Source organism: Caretta caretta, chromosome 21 (assembly GCF_965140235.1).
Source record: "Caretta caretta isolate rCarCar2 chromosome 21, rCarCar1.hap1, whole genome shotgun sequence".
Lineage (NCBI taxonomy): Eukaryota > Metazoa > Chordata > Testudines > Cheloniidae > Caretta > Caretta caretta.
The window spans coordinates 15,390,885-15,415,287 of record NC_134226.1 but is presented as its reverse complement, the minus strand read 5'-3'; the positions used below and the strand labels follow the sequence as shown (position 1 = coordinate 15,415,287).

The following is a 24,403-nucleotide window of genomic DNA, read 5'->3' as shown; positions in this document are numbered from 1 at the left end:
CACCCATACTGTCCTCCCTTATCCTCCCAGACCACTCCCCCAGTGCCCACCCACTGTTCCCCCTATCCCCACCCCATAGCCCCAACTTCCGCCCACTGCTCCCCAGTGCCCTATCCCGGGCCCATGCCCCATACCCCACCCCCTAGCCTCATCCACTGCTCCACCCATACTGTCCTCCCTTATCCTCCCCCACCGCGCCCCCGTGGCCCAACCCTCCCCCTCTTCGTAGCCATTTCTACGCTCCGCCCGGCTCTGCCCCACGTGCGAGGGGCCGGGGCTCCAGCCCCGCGGTCCCGCCCCTCCGCGGGCCGCCCAGCAGCGATGGCGGCGGCGGCGGGGCGGCGGGTGCGGGACGTGGCCTCCGCCTGCAGCGCCGAGAGCTTCGAGCTGCGGCACCTGCACCTGGCGCTGCGCGTGGCCTTCGGGCCGCCGGGCCCCGGGCGGCTGGAGGGCTCGGCCCGGCTGGAGCTGCGCTGCCTGCGCGAGGGCGCGGCCGAGCTGAGCCTGGACTCGCACCCCAGCCTGGCCGTGCGCGGCGTGGGGCTGGCGGCGCCGGGCGGGGAGCCGCGGCCGCTGCGCGCCGAGAGCCGCCCCTTCGCCCGCTACGGCTCGGCGCTGCATGTCTTCCTGCCCGAGCCGCTGCGCGCCGGGGAGTGCCTGGCGCTGGACATCGCCTACCGCACGGGCGAGGGGCCGGGGGTGAGCGGGCTGCGGGGGGCTGCCCCCGGGGTCGCTGCCCCCACCCCCCCGAGAATCCCGGGCTGCCCCCTGGCCGGGCCCCGGGGTCGCTGCCCCCACCCCCCCGAGAATCCCGGGCTGCCCCCTGGCCGGGCCCCGGGGTCGCTGCCCCCACCCCCCCGAGAATCCCGGGCTGCCCCCTGGCCGGGCCCCGGGGTCGCTGCCCCCACCCCCCCGAGAATCCCGGGCTGCCCCCTGGCCGGGCCCCGGGGTCGCTGCCCCCACCCCCCCGAGAATCCCGGGCTGCCCCCTGGCCGGGCCCCGGGGTCGCTGCCCCCACCCCCCCGAGAATCCCGGGCTGCCCCCTGGCCGGGCCCCGGGGTCGCTGCCCCCACCCCCCCGAGAATCCCGGGCTGCCCCCTGGCCGGGCCCCGGGTCGCTGCCCCTGCCCCTTTGCCGGGCTCCGGGGTCACTGCCCCTCCCCCCGAGTTTCTGGGCTGCCCCCTGCCTCCTTGCTGCCCCGTGCCCCGGGGTCCCTTGCTGACCTCCACTGTGAGGCTCCTGATCCCCCAGTCTTCCTGCTGCCTCTGCACCCTGGTCCCTTGCTGCCTCTCTGGGTCTTTTTGCTACCTTAGTTCCCTTGCTTCCTGTGCGCCCTATCCTCTAATCCACTTGCTGCCCTGCACCCTGACTCTGGGCACCTCCATCCTAATTCCTCAGCATCACCTGCTGCCTCCCCATCTCCCTCTCTGCCCTGCCTTTCCTCCCTGGGGCAAGATCTCCAATCAGTGAGTCTCCCGAGTCCCTAATGTGCTGTCCCCCCTTTTTGTCTGAAACATTCTTGCTGCGTTTGAGGCTACTGGTTACCCACCCCCATCAGCTCCTGGTTTGCGGCTTGCAAGTGGCAGGCGCTTCCCAGGGGATAATTCCTGCACTGCCAGCAGCCGGCCCGCGGCAGAGCAGAGAGGATGTAGATACCAAGGGCTGAATTCAAACCTCCCTGCACCGAGCGTCCCTGTTTACAGCAGTGCAAAGTGGGTGCAAAACACGTCCCAGGCAGGGTGGCAGTGTTTGGCACGCAGTTTGCACTGGCATGTGAGGCAGTGACCAGTCTAGGTTGAAAGAGGAGTAGAGGGGGGATCTGGAGCAAGTCTACAGTGTAATTTAGCCCGGCTCCTAAATCAGCCAGGGGAATATGGGGTCATTGGAGGATAGAGATCTGGAAAGCAGGGAGCAGCAGTGAGAAAAGGGCGTGATGGTGGCCTGAAGGTAGCCATATTTATAGGTGTGACTTGCAAACACATGGCTGAAAGGTCAGGGTGACTGCGAGATGATGTCAAGTGGCGGGTAGGTGGGAGATAAGGAGTTGTGTGTAAGGGGGGAGGTGCGCCCTTTCTCCAATGTAGCCTCCTTGGACATATTTAGCTGCAGTGTGGTGAGTCTGCAGGAGCATGGCCAGGCAGGAAGGTGGAAGTTCGGTATTATCCGAGGTTGAAGCTGGAGATCAGAGAAAGCAAAGCAGGGGAGGAGGAAATTACCCTTTCCCATCTCCTTGTGCTCTTCTCAGGTCCCCAGCTTGGGCTCCAGTGACACTAACCCTGATTACAGCTAATCACCTACTTTTGGTAAATCTAGGCAGTGGCAGGTTCTCAAAGAATGGAGTGTGGATGAGTTCCAGCCCATGAACTTGATCCCCTGCTAGGAAGCACTAATTGATAGTAACCCTCAGCAAAAACTTAAATTTTGGTTTCTCTTGAGCTTCTGATTCCTCCTGGGACCAGGCCCAAACTGGTCCCAGCTGAAGGGTCCTGTTTCTTTCTGTGCATTGGCGGTCTGGGATCACTGACACGCTTTCTGGTTCCAGCCTTGTCTAACAAGTTTCATTTCTCTGTGGCAATCTCATACCCGCTTTTCCAAACCCCACCCCATCCTGGGGCAGGAAGAGAGGGGGTGGTGTTCTCTGCCTCCAAAAGGCTGAGTCTGCTCAGAGAAAAGTGGTGCTATGATTTGCCTGTTAGAAAATAGGAAAAGGGCCAGAATATTGCATTTGCCATGAGTTAAAGTGAAAGTGTCTCTGTCCCTGCAAAGAACAGTATTCGGGTTATTTTGCTGGCTTATTTATCCCAGACCCGCCCAGCACCCTGGCTCCTTTCAGCAGTTAAATGAAGGCCTTCAAGCTCTTCATGAGAGAAGAGCTAATACAAATGGATGAGCTGTAGCAATTCTGAATTATAAATGCTGAGCATAAAAACTTCACGGCTAGGAACGGGCAGCCCAGCTGGAACGAGAGAGGAGCGGATCCAGACCTGTGCTTATGCTGTTAAGCAGTCACTGTTGATTTATTTGCTTTTTTGTGTCTCTTTGCCACTTCCTGGCCAAAACTAGGAAGTCAATGCTACGGCAGTGCGTGTGAGCCCAAGGCTAACTGCCTGTTTCCAGCTTGGTCAAAAGCAAGAGGGTTTGCAAATGTTGTACGTCTGCCGTAGTGGCCAGAGTTCATAGAATCATAGAATATCAGGGTTGGAAGGGACCTCAGGAAGTCATCTAGTCCAACCCCCTGCTCAAAGCAGGACCCAATCCCCAATTAAATCAGAGTTCAGAGAAGCAACTGGTTTCTTAGGACTCTTAGCCAAATTTTTTAGATTTTTCCCTTCAGTCGTCTAATTTCTGCCCATCTGGATTCAACGGGGGATTTCAGACTCATTGAAGCAGGCTCTTGATCACACCAGCCTAAATTTGGAGGAACCTCACTGACTTCAGTAGAGTTATTCTAGGTTTACACAAGAGTAAATGAAATCAGAAATCGGCCCAGAATAACACCCCTTACTAAGCTTAGTTCTTGTTTTCTTTTTTAAAGCTTTTCGTGCACCTGAGTGGTACTTAGGCCTTGTCTGCGCTAGACAGGGTTTGCTGGTATAGCAAGCTGGCTACCTGCCCTAGGGGAGATGTACCTTAAGCCTATTCCCCAAACAAAATAAGTATACAGGAAAAAGGATTCTTTTGCTAATGTAACTTGTGCCTACCTTAGGGCTTTTGCCGGTAGAGCTGTCATTTGGGAGGGGATGATATTTTTGCACACTCCTGCCGGTAAAACTTTCTAGTGTAGATCAGGCCTAGCTCCTCCCTGGGAAAATCACTGATGTGCTGAAGTCCTTTTGCTGGTATAGCTGCTTTCATTTGGGGAACTGAGAGAAGCTAAACCAACAAAAGAACTATGAGGTGTCTCCCAAAATATAGGGGAGTTTGCCAGTGCGGCTGTACATGTATGTTTGTGCTGCTAAACTCTTTCTATTGGCGACAAGGCCTGGGTGTGGGCTGTACATCCGGGGGAGAGCTTGGTCAATTTACAGCTGCCTTTAAACTACTTCGTGGGATTTGGCTACACAGGGAAATAGAGTCTGATTGTATGGCTGTAGTGATGCTGGTAGAATTCCTTGCACAAACACTCTGTTCCAGCGTAGTTACTTCACTTTGTGGTTATCAAACCAGCCAATCTACAAACTGCTCCTGGAATAGGCCAAGGGGGCGGATCTGGGTTTGCCACGTCCAGTTGTGTGTGCATTTCTCCACCTGAATGCAGCACACTGCTTTTGCGTCAGTGATGCTGATTAAGATTTGTTAGGATCCCAGGGCAGCTCATAGACTTAGTCAAGCCTTGAAGTTTTGCGTGAGTCTGACTTGAATCTGACTGTCTTGTTTGATTTTTTTTACTGACTTTCCCTCTCCTTGTTCTGCTTGCTGCTCCAGGTGTCCTGGCTGGACTCTTTCCAAACAGCCCAGAAGGAGAGGCCGTTCCCTTATACCTCTGGCTTTCCTGTGCTCAACAGGTCCTTTTCCCCCGGCTTTCACACTCCAGCAATAAAAAGCACCTATTCTCTAAAAATCCAGGAGAAGTCTCCCATCCCTCACAGGAAGCTGTCTCTTGTCTCTCATCAGGTTTGTTGGCTCACTCCAGAGCAGACGGCAGGGAAACAGAAGCCTTATATGTACACTCAAGGCCAGGCTGTCCTCAACAGAAGTTTTTTCCCTGGCTTTGACACCCCTTCAGTTAAAAGTACATATTCAGCCACTATAAAGGTAAGCAGAAAAGGCATAAGAGTGCAAATTGGATCATTTGTTCAAACTTCTGTTTAGGGTAGAAAATTCATTTGTCAAGAGGGCATCCATTTCTAGGCCTTGGAAGGAGAAATCTTCGTACGCGGTCTCTCCGGACCACTAACCTTATTAAAACAGAACATTGGGAAGTGCTGTGAACATTTGTCACCCGTGTCTGAGATTCAGGACAGCCGGAAGGCCCTGATCCTCATGCAGAGTTCATTAGTCAGAGTCCTCCATATGGACTCTCTCATGTCATGCTGCTCCTGCTCCTTGTTTGCCAAGCGTAACACAGTTACTTTCAGATCCCTCCTTAAAAGTGACCTGCAAAGGGCACTTGAATAAAACTATTGTACTTTGAGTCTCTCTCTCTTTTTAAATGATGAATAAGGAAGGCCTGAAAGGGCTCTTTTTTGGTCTTTTCTGGGGGCGGAGGCAGTGTTTTGACTCTTAAGTTTAGAAATAACCAGCATGTCAAGTCTGGTCTCCCTTGGTTTTGCTAGAGCACCTCTGGCAGGGCGTGGGTTTGGAGTCAGCATATTGCAAGCTCTTACATCTTAAAGAGGTGAGGGTGCTGAATGTTTTAGACAGAGGTACTCGATCCACAATATTTATTGGCAAGTGCAATTAAAGTAGTGTTAACAAATCTCTTGTTGGCCCTTCGAGATAGGACAAGCGCCTTCCAAATACTTAAAAAATAGAAACAGCAAGCTGGCTTCCTCCCAGCACATAGAGAAGTAGCTTGATTGGTTTATTGGGGACTTTGAGCTTTGCTCTTGTGTGTTATTGAGGGAAAGTGAATTCAGAATGCTGAAGCCTATGCGTTGTTCGTGGGGCATAGCTGTTATGGGTGGTCATGATTGTTGTGAGAGATGGTTCTCTCTGGTACCCAGGGCTGATCTTGCAGAAGTATTGGAATACCAGGGCAGTGTCCTGTGTCCAGGGAGGAGCCAGACTGGAGTGTGTTTGAGGGGCAGGGATGGTATGATATTTACCAGAGGTGGCTTTTACCCAGTAAAATGTGTTTTACTAACCTGGGAAGAACTAGTTATTTTAAAAGCTGTTTCATAAATGCACACCATCATACTTGGAACCAGAATTTGAATATACAAATTAAAACTATCAGGCAGTAGGTTCGGAGATTAATTCAGGGTTGTACATGTAATTATAATACTGAATGTTGGAATGGCTCTGTATATTTTGGTTTGGTATTTTCTCAGTGAAGTTATGCATGTCATGACTCATATTTCAGTTTTCACTGTTATGCAGACAATAGTCAAAAACATTCAATTACATAAGAACAACAATAATGCAGAGTTGGCTTGAAACATTAAGCAATCAGAAGCATGCAGAATTGCTGATGACCAGTCCTGGTCCATTTGGCCACGCAGCAGTCTGCCGCAGAAGACCAACTTCAATGCAGTGGGTCGACCGAGCCTATTCCTCCGTTCTGAATGGATGTATCCAAAGCTGGAAAAAATTTGTTCTGTGCTTGTTTAACTTGCTGGACACGGATGCAATTGCCCCACCAGTTCTACGAATTCAAATGGGATATCGGCATTCTTTAGATTTTTTTTTTTTCCCACTGTGTTAGAGGAAACTTGTTCCTTGATAGCGTCTGAAAACATTGATTTTTGGATAAGGAGTTTTTACTTAAATCCCAAATTTCTGCCATATTTACTTATATTTTTGGTGTGCAACCACTGCCTTGCAATTTTTTTTGTTCAGCTGACAATTTCTTTGGAGGTTGGCCAATGTGTACATGAGTAAGTGCCTCCTGAAATCTTTGTGCACCACACAAAGCAGAAAAACAAATATTCATTTTTCTGTAGATCCACCATATTTCACATGCAGCATCAATTGTTAATGTGTCCCTTTGGAGTGTGACAAGTGCCCCAGCAGCTGGATTCAACTGACCGATCAAGTTCTTTGCTTCTCAGTGAATCTCTTGATGATTAATTATATTGACAACTCAGTCTTCGGGTTCTGCATCAAGATCACTTGCAATCCTGAGATGTGACTGATTTTTAAGATGTTTCTATCTTTGTTGGTTGACTGTTCCATTGTACGTCCGCAGGGATTTGGGGTTTTACAGATCCTTGGCATTCTTTTAACCAGGCTGATGGTGATTACGAAAGTACTTTGCCTAAATCCACTTCAACAAGACCGTAAACCACATGCTCTGACACATGTTGCAGATTTACAAATGTCCTAACATCCAAACGTAACCAAGGTGTCATCTTTTTCCAGATCACTTCTCATACTTTTACATCTTTTTCTCATTGTCAGGCAGCTCTTAACACCACCACCGTACAGTTCACTTGTAAATGCCTTGGCTTCTCTGGCCAGCGTAGCACAGTGCTTTCTAGTTTTCTCATTGTTTCCAGTGTGAACTGCTGATACATAGCCAGTTTTTCCTATCTGCATCCAGTTAGCTATCACTGGATCACTGTGCACATTACTCCATCCAGCGTGTATTAATGTAACTGCTTCTCCATGTAATTCGTTATGTGCTTTCACCTTCAAGTCAGCATCAGTAACTGTGTCTAACTTTTGACTGGGTGCCTGCTTTTGACTGGGTGCTTTGTAGCCTGGCCTTCCCTAGTTCGCTGGAAAAGTTGGATGCTTAGTAACAGAAAAGGGAATACAACAGCCATAAAAACTTGTGCAATCTTCAAGGCTATTTTTTGTTTCAGTTTTGGAGTTGTTTTTGTAACAAACACACATCCCTTCGCGGCTAAAACCTGATACTTTCCTCCTCTTTGCCCGACCTGGAGCTGGCTTTCTTTTGTTGTGCTTGGCAATGGTAATGCCGTATTGTCCGTACCTTTATCCTCCAAGTGTGATTCTAATAACCTCTCAGCTACCATCTTTCACTAACAAAAACCCAGGAATCACAGACTTTGGTTAAACGTGTGAGAGTAACTAGGGATGCAAAGTGATTGTTTCCAATAACTCAGCCAGCATTGCTAATATATCAAGATAGAGGTTAACGCCTCAGCCTCAATACAGCATTTAGCACACACCAGGATACTGGGCGGGATGAACCTTTGGTCTGACCCAGTATGGCCATTTTTATGTTCTTACAATGCTTTCCCCTGCCTCGAAAGGGGTAGTGGGGTTTGAGATCCAGGTGGTAGGAGCATTGTTAGCTGGAGCTTGACTCTGGGAATGCTCATCATGGTCACAGAGCAGTCAGGATAGGTCAACTCCACCCCAAACGTGTGCAGTGTGATGCTCCCCTCTCCTGATGGAGGCTGTTTACAGGTGTCTCCATTGCTAGGTCCCTGAAGGCTTCACAGCTGTGATGAGCGCCACAACCTGGGAGAAGCAGGAGAAGGACAACACGTTCACCTTCAAGATGTCCCAGCCAATCCCGTCCTATCTGATTGCCTTGGCTGTTGGCGACATAGTTTCTGCTGAAGTCGGACCTCGGTAAGGGGCTCCCCTCTTATTCACAGGAGGAAGATCGTGCATTCAGTTATAACAAAGCCTGTGGCCTTGGTTGTAGCTTAGTTCTGAAGGGTTTGCTCCCTAACGAGCATATCTACTATCCATCCCCTTGTTTGAGGGAGCTCTTCCCCCCAGCTCAACTCTTCGTGTGAAAATTGGGTAAAACTTGTCATTCTAGGCTCCTATGCGCTATGGTGTTCCCCTGATAGCTGCCTTTTCCACACTATTTGTCTTGCAGCATGTCCGCGCTCTGTCCTGCCAGCCAGTCGTAAGCCGAGGGGGTCTTGCATGGGACTAGAATTAACCGTGGGTTATTTGTTACTATAAATCCGGGTCAAAACCAGCCCAGTCATCTAAAACTTGTTTGCAGCTCTGCCAGTCGTTAGTGGGTTATCAATTCTTATGCTCAGCAGGAGACTTCATAACCCCTAAAATCAAATGACAGTAGCAAATTATACCCCTCCTGTCTGAATAGTGCATCGGTGGCTTTCAATACGCCCCAGATTATCTGGTTATGGATCACATCTCATTCCTGGTCCTGGGCAAGTTTTTTTTTTTTTTTTCCCTTTCCCCCCCTCTTTCTGGGCAGAGGGGAATGCAGCTTCAAAGTGGTGCTGTGGAGTTGCACTCCTGAGCCCTGTGGTCCAGCTCTGTACCTTGCTTTGAATGTGTTCCCCAAAGTCACATATGCAGAGGGCTCTTAAAACATACTTACTGTTGGGTCCTGGGCACACGGGAGTCTGGCCACTCTTGCTTATGGGGAATAACTCCCCCTTTTTTTTCCAGCTTCTTTAATTCATAGATTCATGGATCTTTTAGGGCCAGAAAAGATAATTGAGTGTGACTTCAAACCTTGCTTGATCCTTGTTAAGGACTAAAGATTAAATTAACAACACATGCAGTAAATGTCTCATTAGCCTTGTTTATGGCCAGACCTTTATTCTTTGGTTTGAAGTCCATTAACTGTTCCCCGTTCTACACACACTTCACTTTTGTTGTAGCAAATGGCCACTCTCCATCCTCCAGATTCCCCTCCTGCATGCGGAGATAGTAGCCACTAGCCCACACAGGCGTGCAGAGGAGAGGGATGTTCAGGACTGCATACTGGAGAAGATGATGACTCTGTGCATCATTGTGTAGGAAGTGATGGGGCCATGCCTAGTCAGGCATTTTTTCAAATGAAATTTGGAAAGGTATCCTTCACATGTGAGGAAGTTAGAAAGCAAGCTGCTAAAAATCACCGGAGTCCGAGCGTGTCATCTAAGGCTTCTGAAGGAAAGAAAGTACCGAGCTAGCTTAAGCTTTGACAAAGCTCTGCTACGAATCCCCAGATTGGCTACTCACTGAGAAAAGAGCCATGCTGGTGGGGGGTGTGTGTCCTCCTTTTAAAAAAACCCCAAAGCTGCTGGCGATGCTGGTGGCTAGGCTGGTGAGTCTAAACTGGGTTCCCAGGCAAAGGAGCATAAACAGATTTGAACAATGCACTGGGATAAGTCAAACCAGCAGCCATGCCACTGTCCCCCATCGGAGCCCTATGAGTCAGTGACAGAGTAGATCAAAATAACTTGCTTGCATTTTCCAAAAGGTCCTTTGTTAGGCTGGGAAAACAAATGACCAGAGGGTGTGGCGGCGGAGATTTTGTGATGGTATAACTCTGTCAGTTAGGGCATGATTTTACTGATACAGCTTATTTCCCTTCCGGTCCAGGAATAAGCTACCCCAGGATAAACACTTAACATTGGTATGACTACCCACACAAGGGGAGATTGTACCGAAGTAACTAGATCAGTGTAGAGAAAGCCGGACAACTTGTGGGCAAGGACAAGGCCTTGGAATGGGGCAAGTTCTCCAGGTGGGGATTATTACATCTATTAATGACCTGGAGGAGGTAGTGGGCAGGGAGATAAGGACAGAGCTGTTCTGGTTATTGGGGGATTGAGTCCCCTGGGGCTTTGAGGAGCTTGACAGCAAGTGAAATGTCTTTAAAACATAGCTTTGATTTTTCTTTTTCTTCCCCATCCTTTCCCTACCATGCATCACGTCTGTCCTAAGTAGCTAAAGACCTGTGGCCAATATGGAGCCTGCAGGAAGCCATATGAATTCTAATAACCATCTCCCATAACAGCATGAAGCCTGCAAGCTTCAGACCCAGGAGGCTGGTCAACTTGAATGTCCTGCTTCCATCCAGAAGCCATGTGCTTTGGGTCGGGAGATTGCGGGCAGCTTGGAGGGAACGTGTTTCCTCGTGTTAGGTTTTTCCTTTCCCCTTTGTATTCAGCAGCATGTTGTGTGGAGTCCGTTTTCCGAGCTGGAGATCTCCCTGCAGAAAAGGGTCCCTGACAGCAGCAGGGGTGGAACTGAGCAGGCAGAAGTGTGCAGACATCGGGGGCTGGGGGGTGAGGAGGAGTGGGCCTGAGCCGGTTCCAAGGCAGGATTTGGGGTGCCAGCCTTCCACACAGGTTAGAACCATACCGGCTCTCCTAACTAAGGCACCGTGCATCACACTTCATGAGAACAAGGCTCAGTCTGCCCTGTGTTTGTTGCAATCAGGACTGTTTCTTCGCTCTCCCTAGGAGTCACGTGTGGGCTGAGCCCTGTCTGATTGAGGCAGCCAAGAAGGAGTACGATGGCGTGATCGAAGAGTTCCTGGCAGTTGGGGAGAAGCTCTTTGGACCATATGTTTGGGACAGGTATGGCTCACCTGGATGGAAGTCTCTGGGGTGCTCTGGACAGCTTTGGTTCCTTCAGGTGCCTCGCTCGGCCTTCACATGTTAGGGCTGGGGAAGGAGAGTCCCCAGGTGGATGGGGAGAGGCGGTTCCATACTGACCGCTCTGCCTGCCTTTCCCAGATATGACGTTCTCTTCATGCCGCCCTCTTTCCCCTTCGGCGGGATGGAGAACCCCTGCATCACCTTCGTGACCCCCTGCCTGCTGGCTGGAGACCGCTCTCTGGTGGACGTCATCATCCACGAGATCTCCCACAGCTGGTTTGGCAATCTGGTCACCAACGCCAACTGGGGCGAGTTCTGGCTGAACGAGGGCTTCACCATGTACGCGCAGAGGAGGATCTCCACCGTCGTCTATGGTGAGAGCCTGGCGTCTGCTGCCAGGACCCAGTCCTGCCATCCAACCCCTGTAGGCAGAGCTGGGCCCTGGCTGGAGGCCCATTGATATTGCTCATGCTCAGTGCTGATATCCGGGACCAGCTGCACAGATCAGAGGGCTGGGAACTACGTTCTGCAGCTTGACACGTTTTCTGGCAGCGTCTGGGGATCTGCACTAGCTCCTAAAATGTCTGAGACGCGATTGGGTCGTGTTGGGTGACTGGGGGAGGAAAGGGGTTGGACTGTCTGTTGCCTTTTTTTTTTTTTTTTTTTTTTAAAGAGGCTTTTTTGCCTTTTTATAGATTAGAAATTCCAGTCTTGTCTGCTGTGGGCTGCTGAAGCATGGTGTGAGATAGCCAGACATGAAGGAAGTAAAACCTGGCCGAGATGGGGTGTGACTTTTATTCAGATTCTTGAGTCTTTAGTTAACACCTGTTTAACTCAAATGCTATGGAAATCGGCAGAAGAAAAGATTGCCACATTTGGGGTCAGGAAGGAATTTTCCCCTGGGTCAGATTGGCAGAGACCCTGAGGGGTTTTCACCGTCTTCTGCAGCATAGGGCACTTGCAGGTTTAAACTAGTGTCAGTGGTGGGTTCTCTGTAACTTGAAGTTTTTAAACTACAATTTGAGGAGTTGGGTAACTCAGCCAGAGATTAGGGGTCTGTTACAGGAGCGGCTGGGTGAGGTTCCATGGCCTGCAATGTGCAGGAGGTTGGATGGTCCCTTCTGGCCTTAAAGTCTGATTCTGTCTAATAAAGATTCAACTCCTTTCAGCTGTGCACTCTGTGAGCCAAGACCCCCAACAAGTCCCCCACCAAAATTAGGTCAGACCAGAGACTTCAGGTTCCCAGTATTTCTGAGGTAGAAAAATGAGTAAAAGGAGCTTGAAAAATGAGGCCCTCCTTTGTTTTTCCTACCCTGAGATCGACTGATGAAAACGCTACTTAAGAGCTAGGTGATATTTTTATTTATGCATCAAAAAGACCTAAACCACTTTTGCACAAACACACTTTTTCCTGGTCACATTGTAAGAGATTAGACCTTCTAACTTGAGATGTTTCCATAATTCCGTCAGGTGGCAGCTGTAAACTTAACGCGTGATGGGGGCACACTTGCTTTTCCAAACGTTTGTTTCAGAATGCTTCATTTGCAGCATAAGGAAATTCTTTCTGCTCGGTTTACTCTGTCTTTGCCATCAGTAAAACACATGTCTGAAGATTCTACAGGTCAGCATTTTGGTGTAGTTCAGTGACTTTTAAAAGTAGCTTTCAAACAGGTGGAAGCTGGCCTCGTGGCTGAGTCTTGGGAAGGCCAGGGCTCAAGAGATTCTCTGAGAAGGACTCGCTCCTGGGTCTTCACTCCAAAGCACAAGGCTGGCAGGCAGAACTCCTCTAGTTTGTAAGGTTGCTTTTGACCCGGGCAGGAAGTCGTAGCGGGCAGCCCATAAGTTTTGTCCTGAAAAGCTATGGTACACCCCCTACCTGCATTGATTTCTTCTTCCTCTAGTCTCTCTCTTTCTGAATTAGCTATGCTTCTGCTCCAGGAGCAGTGACTGCTTTGCCCTCTTACTGGCCTTTGAAGTAGGGGCGGCCCCAAAGGAACCTTAAAGGGCAGTTTGCCTTCCTCCCCAGCTCTGATGGGAAAGTGCAGTGTCTCAATGCCAAGTCCCTGTCTCCTTCTCATCAGGTGCTGCTTACACCTGCCTTGAAGCAGCCACGGGAAGGGCTCTGCTGCGCCAGCATATGGACACCACGGGAGAAGATCACCCTCTAAACAAACTCAGAGTGAAAATCGAGCCAGGTCTGTGCTATTTCCAGTAACCCGCTGCAGAGTACCTGCGGGGGGTACGGGTCTCTGGGGCCGTCTGCGATAGTCTTATTGCCAGTGCGTTTAACCCAGTAATGGCCTGGAATAAAACTGCATCTACAGTAGTCATGCTTGAAGATTGCAATAATTAGGGTATGTTGAGAATAGACCATAAAGCTGCATATGGATTGCGTACAGGGCAGCTATCAGACGTGCATCAGTGTAGTCCAATCTTGTTACCACTTAACACGAAGGCTACTTATTAGTAAACAGTGTTATTTTTAGAGTACTGTAGGTGTGATTAAAGTCCCAAGCCTAAGTCGTTACTTTATATACTAAGGCAAGTTTAAAGGAACAGGCTAGAGAGGGACCAGAACTTACACAGTGGATGCCTCAGTTTAGGCACCGCAAGAAGGGCTCTGGGTTTTCTGAAGGCCCTGAAAACCCTCAGCTCCCATTGACACCCGTCACAGCTGTGGGCGCTCAGCGATTCTGAAAATTAGGCCACTCTTACACAGGTGCCTTAAACATGGGTTAAGCACCCGGGTTTGTATGCTGTGCCTTTACTCTTGTTTTAGAGAAAAGCTTTGAGTAGCCCTGGCATTTGTAGTACTAAATGATGGAGTGTTTCATGACAGGCAGCTGTTGATAGAAGAACATGCAGTTAGCAAAACAACCTCAATATTTTTACCTTCCCTTTGCAAGCCGATGTGCTAGTTCTCACGAAGTTAAAGCGTCATGAAAACTTAAATGAATGTCCATAAAGCCTGAGGTTTTGGAGCTCAGCCACTTCAGAGTTCCAGATAAACAAACAAGACGCTCTTGTTAAAATTTGAAACCAGGGTAAATTTTTATTCCGTGCTCAGAACCAGTGTGATCAATTTTCTTCAAACTTTACCCTCCACCCCCCAAAAAAAAAAAAAAGAAAAAAATCTCAGCTGGCTTGAGAGTGACCTGCCAGTCTCCAGGCCAAGAAGAGGTTTCTGGCCAGGGCCTGAAGAGCACATTTATAATAGCAGTCTGGCTGCACCCTCAGCTTTCTCCATAATCACATGTGACTGAGTAAATTGCTGTGTCCTCTTGGATTGCATCCCTAGAGCAAAGAAGGTGGATGGTCTATAGGAGGAATGTGGCTGGGTGAGAGGCAGTGGATGAGCTGCTGGAAAAGTCCACTGTGCATAGCATTCCCTGTATGTCTCCATGAATTACACAGGGTGGTTTGGATCTGAGCCAGGGTGGTGCTGGGTGGAGGGGCCATAGGCCACTGCCCTTTTGGCCTTCATGTTGAGGTGGGGGCAGCTTCTGGTGTTGAAGAATGGGAATCTAAGGAAGTTGGAACCGTTTATTTTAAACAGTGGCTTCTTTCGTAAAGCTCAGGCCCTTGTCATGTGTTTGACCCACTAGGCGTTGATCCTGATGACACATACAATGAGACCCCCTATGAGAAGGGCTACTGTTTCGTATCCTACCTGGCACACCTTGTGGGAGACCAGAGCAAGTTTGATGCTTTCTTGCAGGTAAGGGGTGTGGGTTCGCTGGCTTCTGACTGGGGAGCTCTGTGTGCAGAGGTCCTGGAGGCAGGGAAATTCACTCCTTCTAGCATGTTTGCTGGCAAGGTTTCTTCCCTGCCTGTTGGTACATACGTGACAGCATCACAGGTTCTTGGTACTTTCTGAGCTTGCAAATAATGCCACCATCCCCAAGAACAAAGCTGTCCCTTCTGCCTCTGGCTGGGATTCTCCTGGGGTACCCAAAGCCCTGAATAGATCAGAACTGCAGCCTGCAAACCTAGCAATGTTCAGTTTGAGAACCCAAGCGCTTGAAGTGAGGAAACTTAGTTAAGACTGAAGGCCAGTTTAGGTTTTAATGCCTTGACTTACGGAGTCTCTTAATACCTTCCACATTGTACTAGCTTATACAGTAAGCAGCACTTAAGTGTGGGTTGATTAGAACTTGAGGAGATGTACAAAGCAAGCCAAGCTTGAAGAAAATTCCTTTAGTACCGTTTGAAGTTGTGGGTGCTTATAGCTGAGCAGTCTGGAGCAGGAGGGTCTCCAGTCCAGGACTTTTCCCTGTGTTAAATGCTCTTATCCCTCCAGAAATACACCCTAGCCTGCAATCTATCTGGAAAACTGAATGAGAGCTTCAGCTGGCGGCTCTTAATATTCAGAGAATGAAAACCCAGGCCTTGTGCAGCACAGGCCAGCCAGTAATGGGACTAGTGCCACTGGGCAACTGAGTCAGCACCTCTCCTGAGCAGTCAGTGCAGCCTCTGGCTCAGTAGTACAGGGCTCTATAGCATCTCTCACCTTAGGATTTTGACAGGTTTCCAGGCTCTCTGCTTTGTGTCCTGTGTCATTTTTGGACATGTACACTTTTGCTGTGGCAGCCATTTCAGTTTTTTAAAAACATTTTAGGGGGAGTATTAGGATTGCGTCTGTGTGTGTGTGTTTCACATTTAGAGCCATTTAAAAAGTTGTAAGCCTGGAGGGGAAAAAAGAGAAGTCTCTTCAGAACAAAATAGGCTTTACACACATTAAGGCCCTTTTGCATAAAGTTTAGTAAATAGGAATACAGTGTTAAGACAAATATGTTAACAGGCCTTTTAGGAGAAAAACATTTGTATGCATTTAGGTTATTTTGAAATAGTCTGAATGCCAGATTTATTTAGAGGAAAAATAATTGTAAGACATGTTAAATATTAGTCATAGAACGTGGTTTTAGAGAAATTGGGTGGGGGGGAGGGGGGAACAAGACACAAAGTGAGAGAAGCTGTAGAACAGCCAAGAAAAGCAAAAACCTTTCAGCTGGTTACAGAAAGAGAAGCTGCAGAGAGAGAGCCTGTGTCACTGACCCAGTGGCAGAGAGAAGCCTGCAATGCCAGTAATTCCAGGACAGTCGGCCTTGAACAAGCCACACCTCTTGGCTGTGCCAATCAGAAGCTATTCTTTAGACAGGTCATAGAATTGCATTTTCCTGAACCAATCATAACGTGCCAAGAGGTATGGCTAATGACCATTCGTCTGTTTCAAAAATGTATCTCTTTAAGCAAATAAAAGAAAAGACAGGTGCTGTACATAACTCATGTTTTTGTAGCAATACACAAACCTTTTTTAAAAAAAGTGTTTTTTTTAAAGTTTTGCCTAATGGAAAACTGCTCTAAACACTTATTACTTATAAACTGTAAAGAGAGCTTTAGATTTACACGCTTTATATAAACCACAGGCTGACAAATGAAAAACTAGCTTATGGAAAGCAGGCGATAATACTTTTAGCAGAGCTAAAAATGCTATTTCTCTGCTACCTCCTTTTCCTTTAACTTATTTAAAAATCTAAATGCTGTAAAACCAAGTAAAATTTTAGTACGTAAACTTTTTAAACACCAGTCAAAAGGAGCATGCATGTATAAGTCTTTATTTACAAAATGTATGTAAATTTAGCAGATGTCCTTCTTTGTTTAGTTTTGTACCAAGATTAAGTTACCTCTTTTTACATAAAGCCTTTAACGTTTGTGTCACGGAGTCCCCGAGCGATGCTGTGGAAATGCTCCCTGCGAAGCCAGTCAAGACTCTGGGGAAGTCTCCTTTCTGTGAGCAGCCTGTCTTCAGGACACAAAGCTCACACAACTTCCACGTTCCTGGGTCTGACCTCGGAATGTTCAGCATCCTCTGCCCCTCCATGCGCTTCCCACAGCGAGTCCGCTCAGGCGGGGCTCATGGGGAAGCCAGAGGGTCCTGTACCCCAACTTTGCAGTCAGACGTGACTCTCAGCCAGCGAGTAAAACAGAGGTTTATTAGACGACAGGAACATGGTCTAAAGCAGAGCTTGTAGGTGCAGAGAATGGGACCCCTCAGCTGGGTCTATTTTGGGGGGCAGTGAGCCAGACAACCACGTCTGCCCTTCACTCCATGTCCCAGCCAGCCCCAAACTGAAACTCCCTCCAGCTCCTCCTCCTCTGGGCTTTGTCCCTTTCCCGGGCCAGGAGGTCACCTGATTCCTTTGTTCTCCGACCCTTTAGCTCTCACCTTGCAGGGGGGAAGGGCCCAGGCCATCAGTTGCCAGGAAACAGGGTGTCGGCCATTCTCTGTGTCCAGACCCCTGCACACACCTGCCCTCTAGGGCTCTGCAATGAGCATACACCCTTATCCCACCCCCTAGGTACTTAAGAACTGCCTAGGGGAAACTGAGGCACCCCCACACTATTCAGAGGAAACATTAAGAACAGTCCCACTTCGTCACAGTTTGTCTTGAAAAATAGTAGAAAGACCTTCATGAAAGTTGTGTGCAAAGTTGGTTCAGGAAAATGCCATTCTGAAACTCACATCCAAGCAGTCCTAATGCTCCCCATAAAAACAATAACATAAAAAAAAAAATTCAAAATGGCACCATGGCAAATGTGAACACGTCCAACAATGAGACCGGAAGGTGGGACATAAAGCAGAAAGGGGTGTGTGGAAACCTGTCAAAATTGTATGGTGATGAATACTATAGAGTCCTTTACTACTGGTCTCAAAGTCCATTCAGGGCATGGGGAAGCATGTTCTTCTGGGCTAAGTATGGGGCAGTGCAGGGCAGAGAGTATAGGGCGGCTGTATTCTAATTCCAGCTCCTGTGTCATGTCTTGTTTCCCCCCCGTACAATGTGGATAAAAGGCCATCCCCACACATGGGGCTTAGGGGCCTGGTGACATGATGTCTGGGAAGCACTCTAAGGTTAGTGAGCAGGATTTAGAGAGGAGGGGAAGAACTCAGCAAGAGATTGGGATACAGGAGGGAGCAAAGGGGACAGAACAGAATGGGAGTCAGTGGCCAAGCATGGGGGGAGGGACGAGGGGGCAGGTACTTGAGAAAAGACTGGATGGCCGGGGGGATGAGAACACTGGGAGGAAGAGGAGGGGGAACAAGATGACAATTGTTAATGGATGTGCCTTACTGCACTCTGCCAGGCAGCATCCGTCTGCAGCTTGGGAGCAAGAGCTGGCTGAGTTGCTGATCACTCTGGCTTCTGTAGCTCTGGAGACAGAGAATCTAGAACTAGCTTTGCCACCCACAACCCTCCAGTGCTGGGAGCTGAGGGGCACCGCATCCCCAGCTGGGTGTCTTTCAGCTGTAGTTAACAACACAGTGTGCATGTGGTCGTGGGGAGCAGGCTTCCATGCCAAACAGCTGGCCCCATTGCTTCCAGCACAGGGGGCTGCTGGTGAGCTTCACCCCACAAAACAAAAAGAATTGACCAAGGTTGGGATATGGGAATCGGAGAACAGTGTCACGGAGCTTCCCTCATGCCTGCTTGCGCCAGGGCCGTCAGAATGGGCAGGAATTGGCTAAACGTGAGCGGGAGAGAGGCTGGGGATCCAGTTAACAACTGGAAGTGGAAGCAGAATTGTTTAAAGTAGTTTGACATAAGCCCTGTGGGTCTGTGCTGGTCCTGCCTGTGTGGAGCATAAGTATGAGCACCCTGCCCCCGCAGGCCTACGTGAACCAGTTCAAGTTCCAGAGCATCATGGCCGACGAGGCCCTGGAGTTCTTTCTGGAGTACTTCCCGGAGCTGAAGAAAAAAGGCGTGGCCACCATTCCAGGTCAGTATTGCTGTCGAGTCTCAGATCTCCTTCCAAGCACTCAGGAGCCTCTGCCTCCTTGTCCCACGTGCCAGGGACCCCCCAAAACCAGAGAGAAACCTTCATACAGGACTCGGTAGTAACCAGCAACTGCAGCTTGTCCCTTCTCCAGGGCTAGAATTGGGCCGGGTCAGTGACCCAGCACTGCTTGAGGCTGCCCCCACCTTCTCCAGAGTCTCCGCTTTTCTTTTCTTTTCTTTTTTTTTTTTAAAGTTAGTTTCTTGTCTAGCACCTGTAGCTGTATCTCTGGCTATGGATTTCAGCCCCTTTTCCTTATCTGTATTCCCTCACCCTACTAACATTGGGGTGCCCTTCACCCATAGGTTACTGGGACTTTTGCCTTAAGCTTATTAGCATGTACAACAGTTAGTTACCATGGCATTCTTGTGATTGGACATCTGCGGATGTTCCTAACTTAGATAATTTAAGGCTGGTATAAACTGGCATCTTGTGGTTACCTGTCAGCAGCACATATTTATAACACCACTCTATCTTGTGATATAGGGTCGTTTTGGGTTACTTATGTCCCATCTTTAGGCCATGGGCCCTAGTTTGTTTGGCTAAGCTATTGTCTTTACAGGCTTGAAACATGTAGGCTTTTGCATTAGTGCCTTAAATCCACACCTATACCTTATTTAGCGTATGCCCATATATCTTTAGCAGCATAGCTGGCTACAAACCCATGGTGCCAAAGAAAACCTTAAAAATGGAAATGGTGTGTAGCCAAAGCAGAAATGCCTGCCTGAGTTTGCAGAGAGCCTGAAACAATCAAACCGACATGCCCATTACTTTTCCCTCTCCTTAAAGTTGAGCCCTGCTTCTCTGGCCATACTGGTCAGTCTGTTACTCTGTTTCTTTGCATGCTAACTGCTGTGTACTCTTCCATTTATTTGCCATATGCTAATGCACTGCCTCAGCTTTTCCTCACAGAGGGCTGATTCCAGGGCTAAGTCCACATGCTCCCTGCCCTTCCGATTAAAACTGGGGTAATAAAACGTCATCCACAGAACTAATAACTAACTAGGTTTCAGTAATGCCTGTGGCAGATCCCCCTAAAAGCAGTGGGAATGCGCAGGTGACAGAGGATAGAACCTGTTACATGGGATGATGCATTAGATGAAAAGAACCCAGCTTTACTCTCAGATCCCAGGCTGTTAACACGATCACTTGTAGGCTCAGCACAGTTGAGTCAATGAGAGACAATGACTGTGGAGCCCCCATGATGCAGTTTTGCTAAGGGATGGAGCTTAGAAACCAGTCTCTCCATTCTCAGCTTCTCCTGTTTGCTATTGCTCGTGCGACCTCTTGGGTGCACTGGCATGCAGCAGAATCTGGCTCCGCTGCCAGTCCTGCCTGCTCTGAGCATGCTTATTCTGGGAGGTGGCTCCAGTGATGTCCAGAGAACGCAACCCAACTTCTTCTCTCTTCTTCTCCGCTGCAGGCTTTGAGTTTGATCGATGGCTGAACACGCCCGGCTGGCCCCCTTACCTGCCTGACCTTTCCCCGGGAGAGACGCTCATGAAGCCAGCAGAGGGGCTGGCAGAGCTCTGGGCAGCCAGCAGTTTGAACATGGAGGCAATCAAAGCTGTGGACATCACCGCCTGGAAAACCTACCAACTTGTCTTCTTCCTTGATAAGATATTGCAGAAATCCCCTTTGCCAGATGGTAAGGACCAGTAACCTCCTCTGGGCAGGGCGTGAGTTGGGTACAAACCGGTGGGCCTTGTGAAGCCTTAATGCAAATCCTACCATGGTGTAGAGGCACGCTGGTTACTAGCCCAAGCTGGATGCTCACCAGCGACTTCCAGTACAACCAGATAGGTGGGGAGACATGTGCCAGGCAACGTACCTCCAACCTCACTCTATCCAGGGGCGCATGCATGAAGGGTCCATTCAGCTGACTGGGAGTTCAGTGGCTGGGCTTTCGTTTTTGCTTTTGGGGAGAAGCCTCCATCTCTCCAATAACCGAGTAGGGAGGGAAGAGCAGGGGTGTGTATTGAGGCCTCGTCGCCTGCCTAGGATCAAAGAGAGAAATGACTGATTGCGAGTCAGGATAGCAGCACTTCATGCCCAAGCAAGCACCCTGCGCTCACTGCCGTGCACTGGTCCCTTTCCCAGTCCAGCTGGGAGGGCTGATGTCAAGGGTGGCGAATTCCATAATGGCTCCACCAGTAGATGCACGAGTCTTGAACCCTTTTTCCTAGAGCAGCCTCGTGTGATGTGCTCTGCAGCCGTGCTCCCCAGTATCCTAGCGGCAGGAAGTTGTAACATGCCGCAGAGCTCAACGGTGATCTCAGCGGTACGGCCGCCTGCTCCTCTGTAACCAAAAGCTCCCCACGTGCTGGAGCCCTTTGCTGAGTAATGTCTCCATCTCTCTAGAGGTCTGGTCCCTCTGGCTGGCGTAAAGTGGGTGCAGCCATGGCTTCCTGGTTGGCTTTTCTTGTGAATCTTTCCCCCACCCCGGGTGCTGAGTCTAGACACCTGATGTAGCCTGCTGAGTGCCTTTGCTTTGGCTGAGCGATGATTCCACCAGGCCCGCTGGCTGCAAGGTGCTCGAGAATGATGTCTCTGGGGTGTGGAGGAAAGCTGTCCGATGACTCATTAGTGGCATGCCCTGCCTCTGTGCCGTGGGCGTGTGGTCCGTTAAACGGCCGCCATCTCCTTGAAGGCACAAGGCGCCTGGGCCACGTATACGCGGCTTTGCTAAGTTGCAGCCCGCGGCATTTTCAGCTTGTTCTCGCTGACCCCACCCAAGTGCGTACCAACGCTGCTCCTTTCCGTGTCTGAGCCCGGCTGGGCTGACGCGCCTGCTCCTCGCTTCCCAGGGACCGTGGCAAAGCTGAGCGAGACGTACCCGAAGATCTCCAGAGCGCAGAACGCCGAGCTGGGCCTCCGCTGGTGCCAGATCGTCCTCAAGAACAGCCACGAGCCTGAGTTTGGCAAAGTCAAGGAGTTCCTCCACAGCCAGGTTTGTGGGTAACGCCGTTGCCAGCTCCACGGGGCTGGGAGTGCGTCAGCCGAAGGCCAGGCCCAGCTGCGGCGCTGTGGGCAGCGTGGCAGGGAACGCCGTTGCACGTTCTCTTCGGTTTTTCGGCATACGTTTAAGGCCACAAGCACGTCCCTAAATCCCTTTGCTGTCAGCGGGATTTAAGTACGTGCTTAAAGCTCGGCACATGCCTGTTGCCGGCCTCCGTTCAGCCAAAAAATTAGGCATCTATTAGAGAGCGCATCGAAGAAGGGGGAGCAGCAGTAGACAATGGACAAGTGCCGCTAGACCTGCATCTTCCTGACTCCAGGGCTTATGTGCAACCAGGTTTTTTTAAGTGAGGGAAGGGGAGAGCGGGTCAGAGAATTTCATGCAGTTTAGGAACTGCCTGAGGAGGGGGGGCTGCAGGTTCTTGTGCAGACAGGTGCTGCCCTCTCTATCTGCTCTCGCTCTTCTAACCTGTTGGCAAGCTGTGCAAAGGCGCTGGTCCTGCACAAGGACTGTCCAGCTCACTTGCTCTTGTAATCCTGCCATTTTCTCCGTTACCCATTTTTAGAAGTGGGTGAGTTAGTTTCTGTGAAATGGGGGAAAGTTGATGCTGCACGAGCACACCCATGTGTGTTTGCACACCCACGTGCACGCTTTCTTGACATTCGGTACCTGGATTTGGCTAACGTTCTCTGCGTGCAGCGTCTTTGGCTGAGGCCAAGCGCGAGCGATCCCCACTGGAAGGGGGACTGTCTCAGGGAGCTGTGGGTGAGTTAACACAGAGTTTCTATGGGAAACTCTTCTCCAGCCTTAGTGACAGTGGCCCCTGGGCAGAGCCCTGTAATTCGTGGGTCCAGTCATATCTTCTAGAGCCTAACCTCCTCGTGGCCTTTGCGATTTGTGCTTTGCAGGGGAAGCAGAAATACACCCTCCCCCTCTACCGGGCCATGTGGAGTGGCTCCGAGTCCGCCCGAGCGCTGGCCGTGGAGACTTTCTCGGCCACGGCCTCTAAGCTGCACGTCAATGTCCAGAACTACGTCAGGAAGATCCTGGCTTCGGAGCCAGTGGGGACCTAGTGGCTCATCCCAGAGAGAGGCAGACACCAGGGCCTCAGCTCTGCTGCATCCACCCCAGTGACCCAGGGGGCCTCTACCCATTGGAGCCATGCTTCCGGGCCTGCCTGAGGCTCCATACCCCGGCTGGTGTGAACCCCCGGGGCCCCCTCACTCGCTGGCACACACGGGGTTTTATTAAACGCTTCGTCATTTGTATTCTCCCTGGTGGTGCTCGGCGGAGGCTTCTTGAGGGACTCGGGGTCTGTGTTAAAAGCAACCCCCCCCACCCCCCCCAAGTCCTGCTAAGAGCCCCTGTGCTGGCTGATGGCAGGGGAGGGGATTCACCCCTTGAAACCTGGCTGTTTTCTTTCAGTTCTGGGGGGAATAAATGGTGATGCATCCTGCACAAGGGGGGCTCCTCTGGCTCCTTGCCCACCAGATTGGGTCCCATCTTCCTCATTACCCCCAGCCCTGCTGTGTCCTTCCAGCACAGGGCTCCTGACTGGGCTCTGGCCCAGGGTCCCCTCCTCTCCAACTCACTGATGGGTCTAATCCCCTCCATACCCTTCCACTGCCCAGCCTTCGCCCAGGAAAGCCAGGCCTGCGATCTGGTTGGGGACAAGCTCCCATATGGGGGGGTCTGAACAGCCCCAGGCCTTAGGCCCCCTGTTTGAGAAGTGGCAGCAGATCTGCTGAAGCTGGACACTTTGCTCCCACCCTGTTCTCACAAGAAGGAGGCAGAGTTATTTCTCTGGGGTCTCTGCTGTCTCCTTGCAGACAGTGGCTGTTCCCTCCCTGTTCTGGGTGGCTGCGTTTGCCAGAGGCCAGCAAAGCCCATCAGAGTTGCTCTTTTTATTGTAGCTGGTGATCAGGCTCTGAGGTTCGAGGCGCTTGCGTCAGGGGAAGAAGCCCTAGGCTGATGGGCCCAAGGGCAGCTGGTGCGCTCTGGTTTAAATGCAGCTGAGGAGAAGAGTCAGGGAATTTCAGGCGGGGGAAATGCTGGGGATGTGCTGAGCTTCCAGCATGACACAGGACTCAGCGGTAGGGGATAGGGATTCAGACCATCTGCCCATTTACTGTTAGTGTGGCTAGCAGGAACGATCACTGATTTCTGGCAGTGTTACAGCAGGGAGACCCTCCCCACAAACACTCAGTGAGGGGGTGCAGGACCTCTGTTACTGTGGTCCCGGCCCAGCATGCTAGCTGGCGCGCCTAGAGAAGCCAGGCTCCCTCTTTGCCTTGCGGTTTCATGGCTGATAGACTGGGGGGCTGTGCAGCAGAGATGGGCTGTGCCCTGCGTGCAGCTGCCAGAGCTCAGCCTAGCAAACGGGCGAGCCCACCTGCCCCCGTACAGCAGGAATGCTCCCACTGCACCAGGCCTAGTTAATGAGCCTGGTGCAAAGCTGAGGGGAGGTCAGGCAGGGACGGACGGGACCTCAGCAGCCCTGGCTCATTAAACTGGCCTGGCTACCAAGCTGTTTTCTCTCCACTGAGCCGTTCCAAGGCCACCTGAGGAATTCGCCCACCTCTTCCCTAAAGGCTTTTGGGCTGTGTGTGCGGGAGCGGCTCCCACCTCCCTCCCTGCCTGGCTCCGGGAAGGCCGACCAGGCTCCTGAGGC

The 24,403-nt window shown here is 50.6% G+C and overlaps 1 protein-coding gene across 1 annotated transcript; it reads left to right on the top strand.

The window, feature by feature from the left end:
* Positions 1 to 306: 306 nt before the first annotated feature.
* Positions 307 to 23,005, top strand: RNPEP (arginyl aminopeptidase). The gene is made up of 11 exons (XM_048827113.2): positions 307 to 699; positions 4,615 to 4,755; positions 8,057 to 8,208; positions 10,800 to 10,916; positions 11,076 to 11,311; positions 13,019 to 13,132; positions 14,543 to 14,655; positions 18,608 to 18,716; positions 20,197 to 20,421; positions 21,581 to 21,723; positions 22,641 to 23,005. The coding sequence occupies exons 1-11, from the start codon at positions 322 to 324 to the stop codon at positions 22,803 to 22,805; spliced, it is 1,893 nt and encodes a 630-aa protein (XP_048683070.2). The 5' UTR covers positions 307 to 321; the 3' UTR covers positions 22,806 to 23,005.
* Positions 23,006 to 24,403: the final 1,398 nt, after the last annotated feature.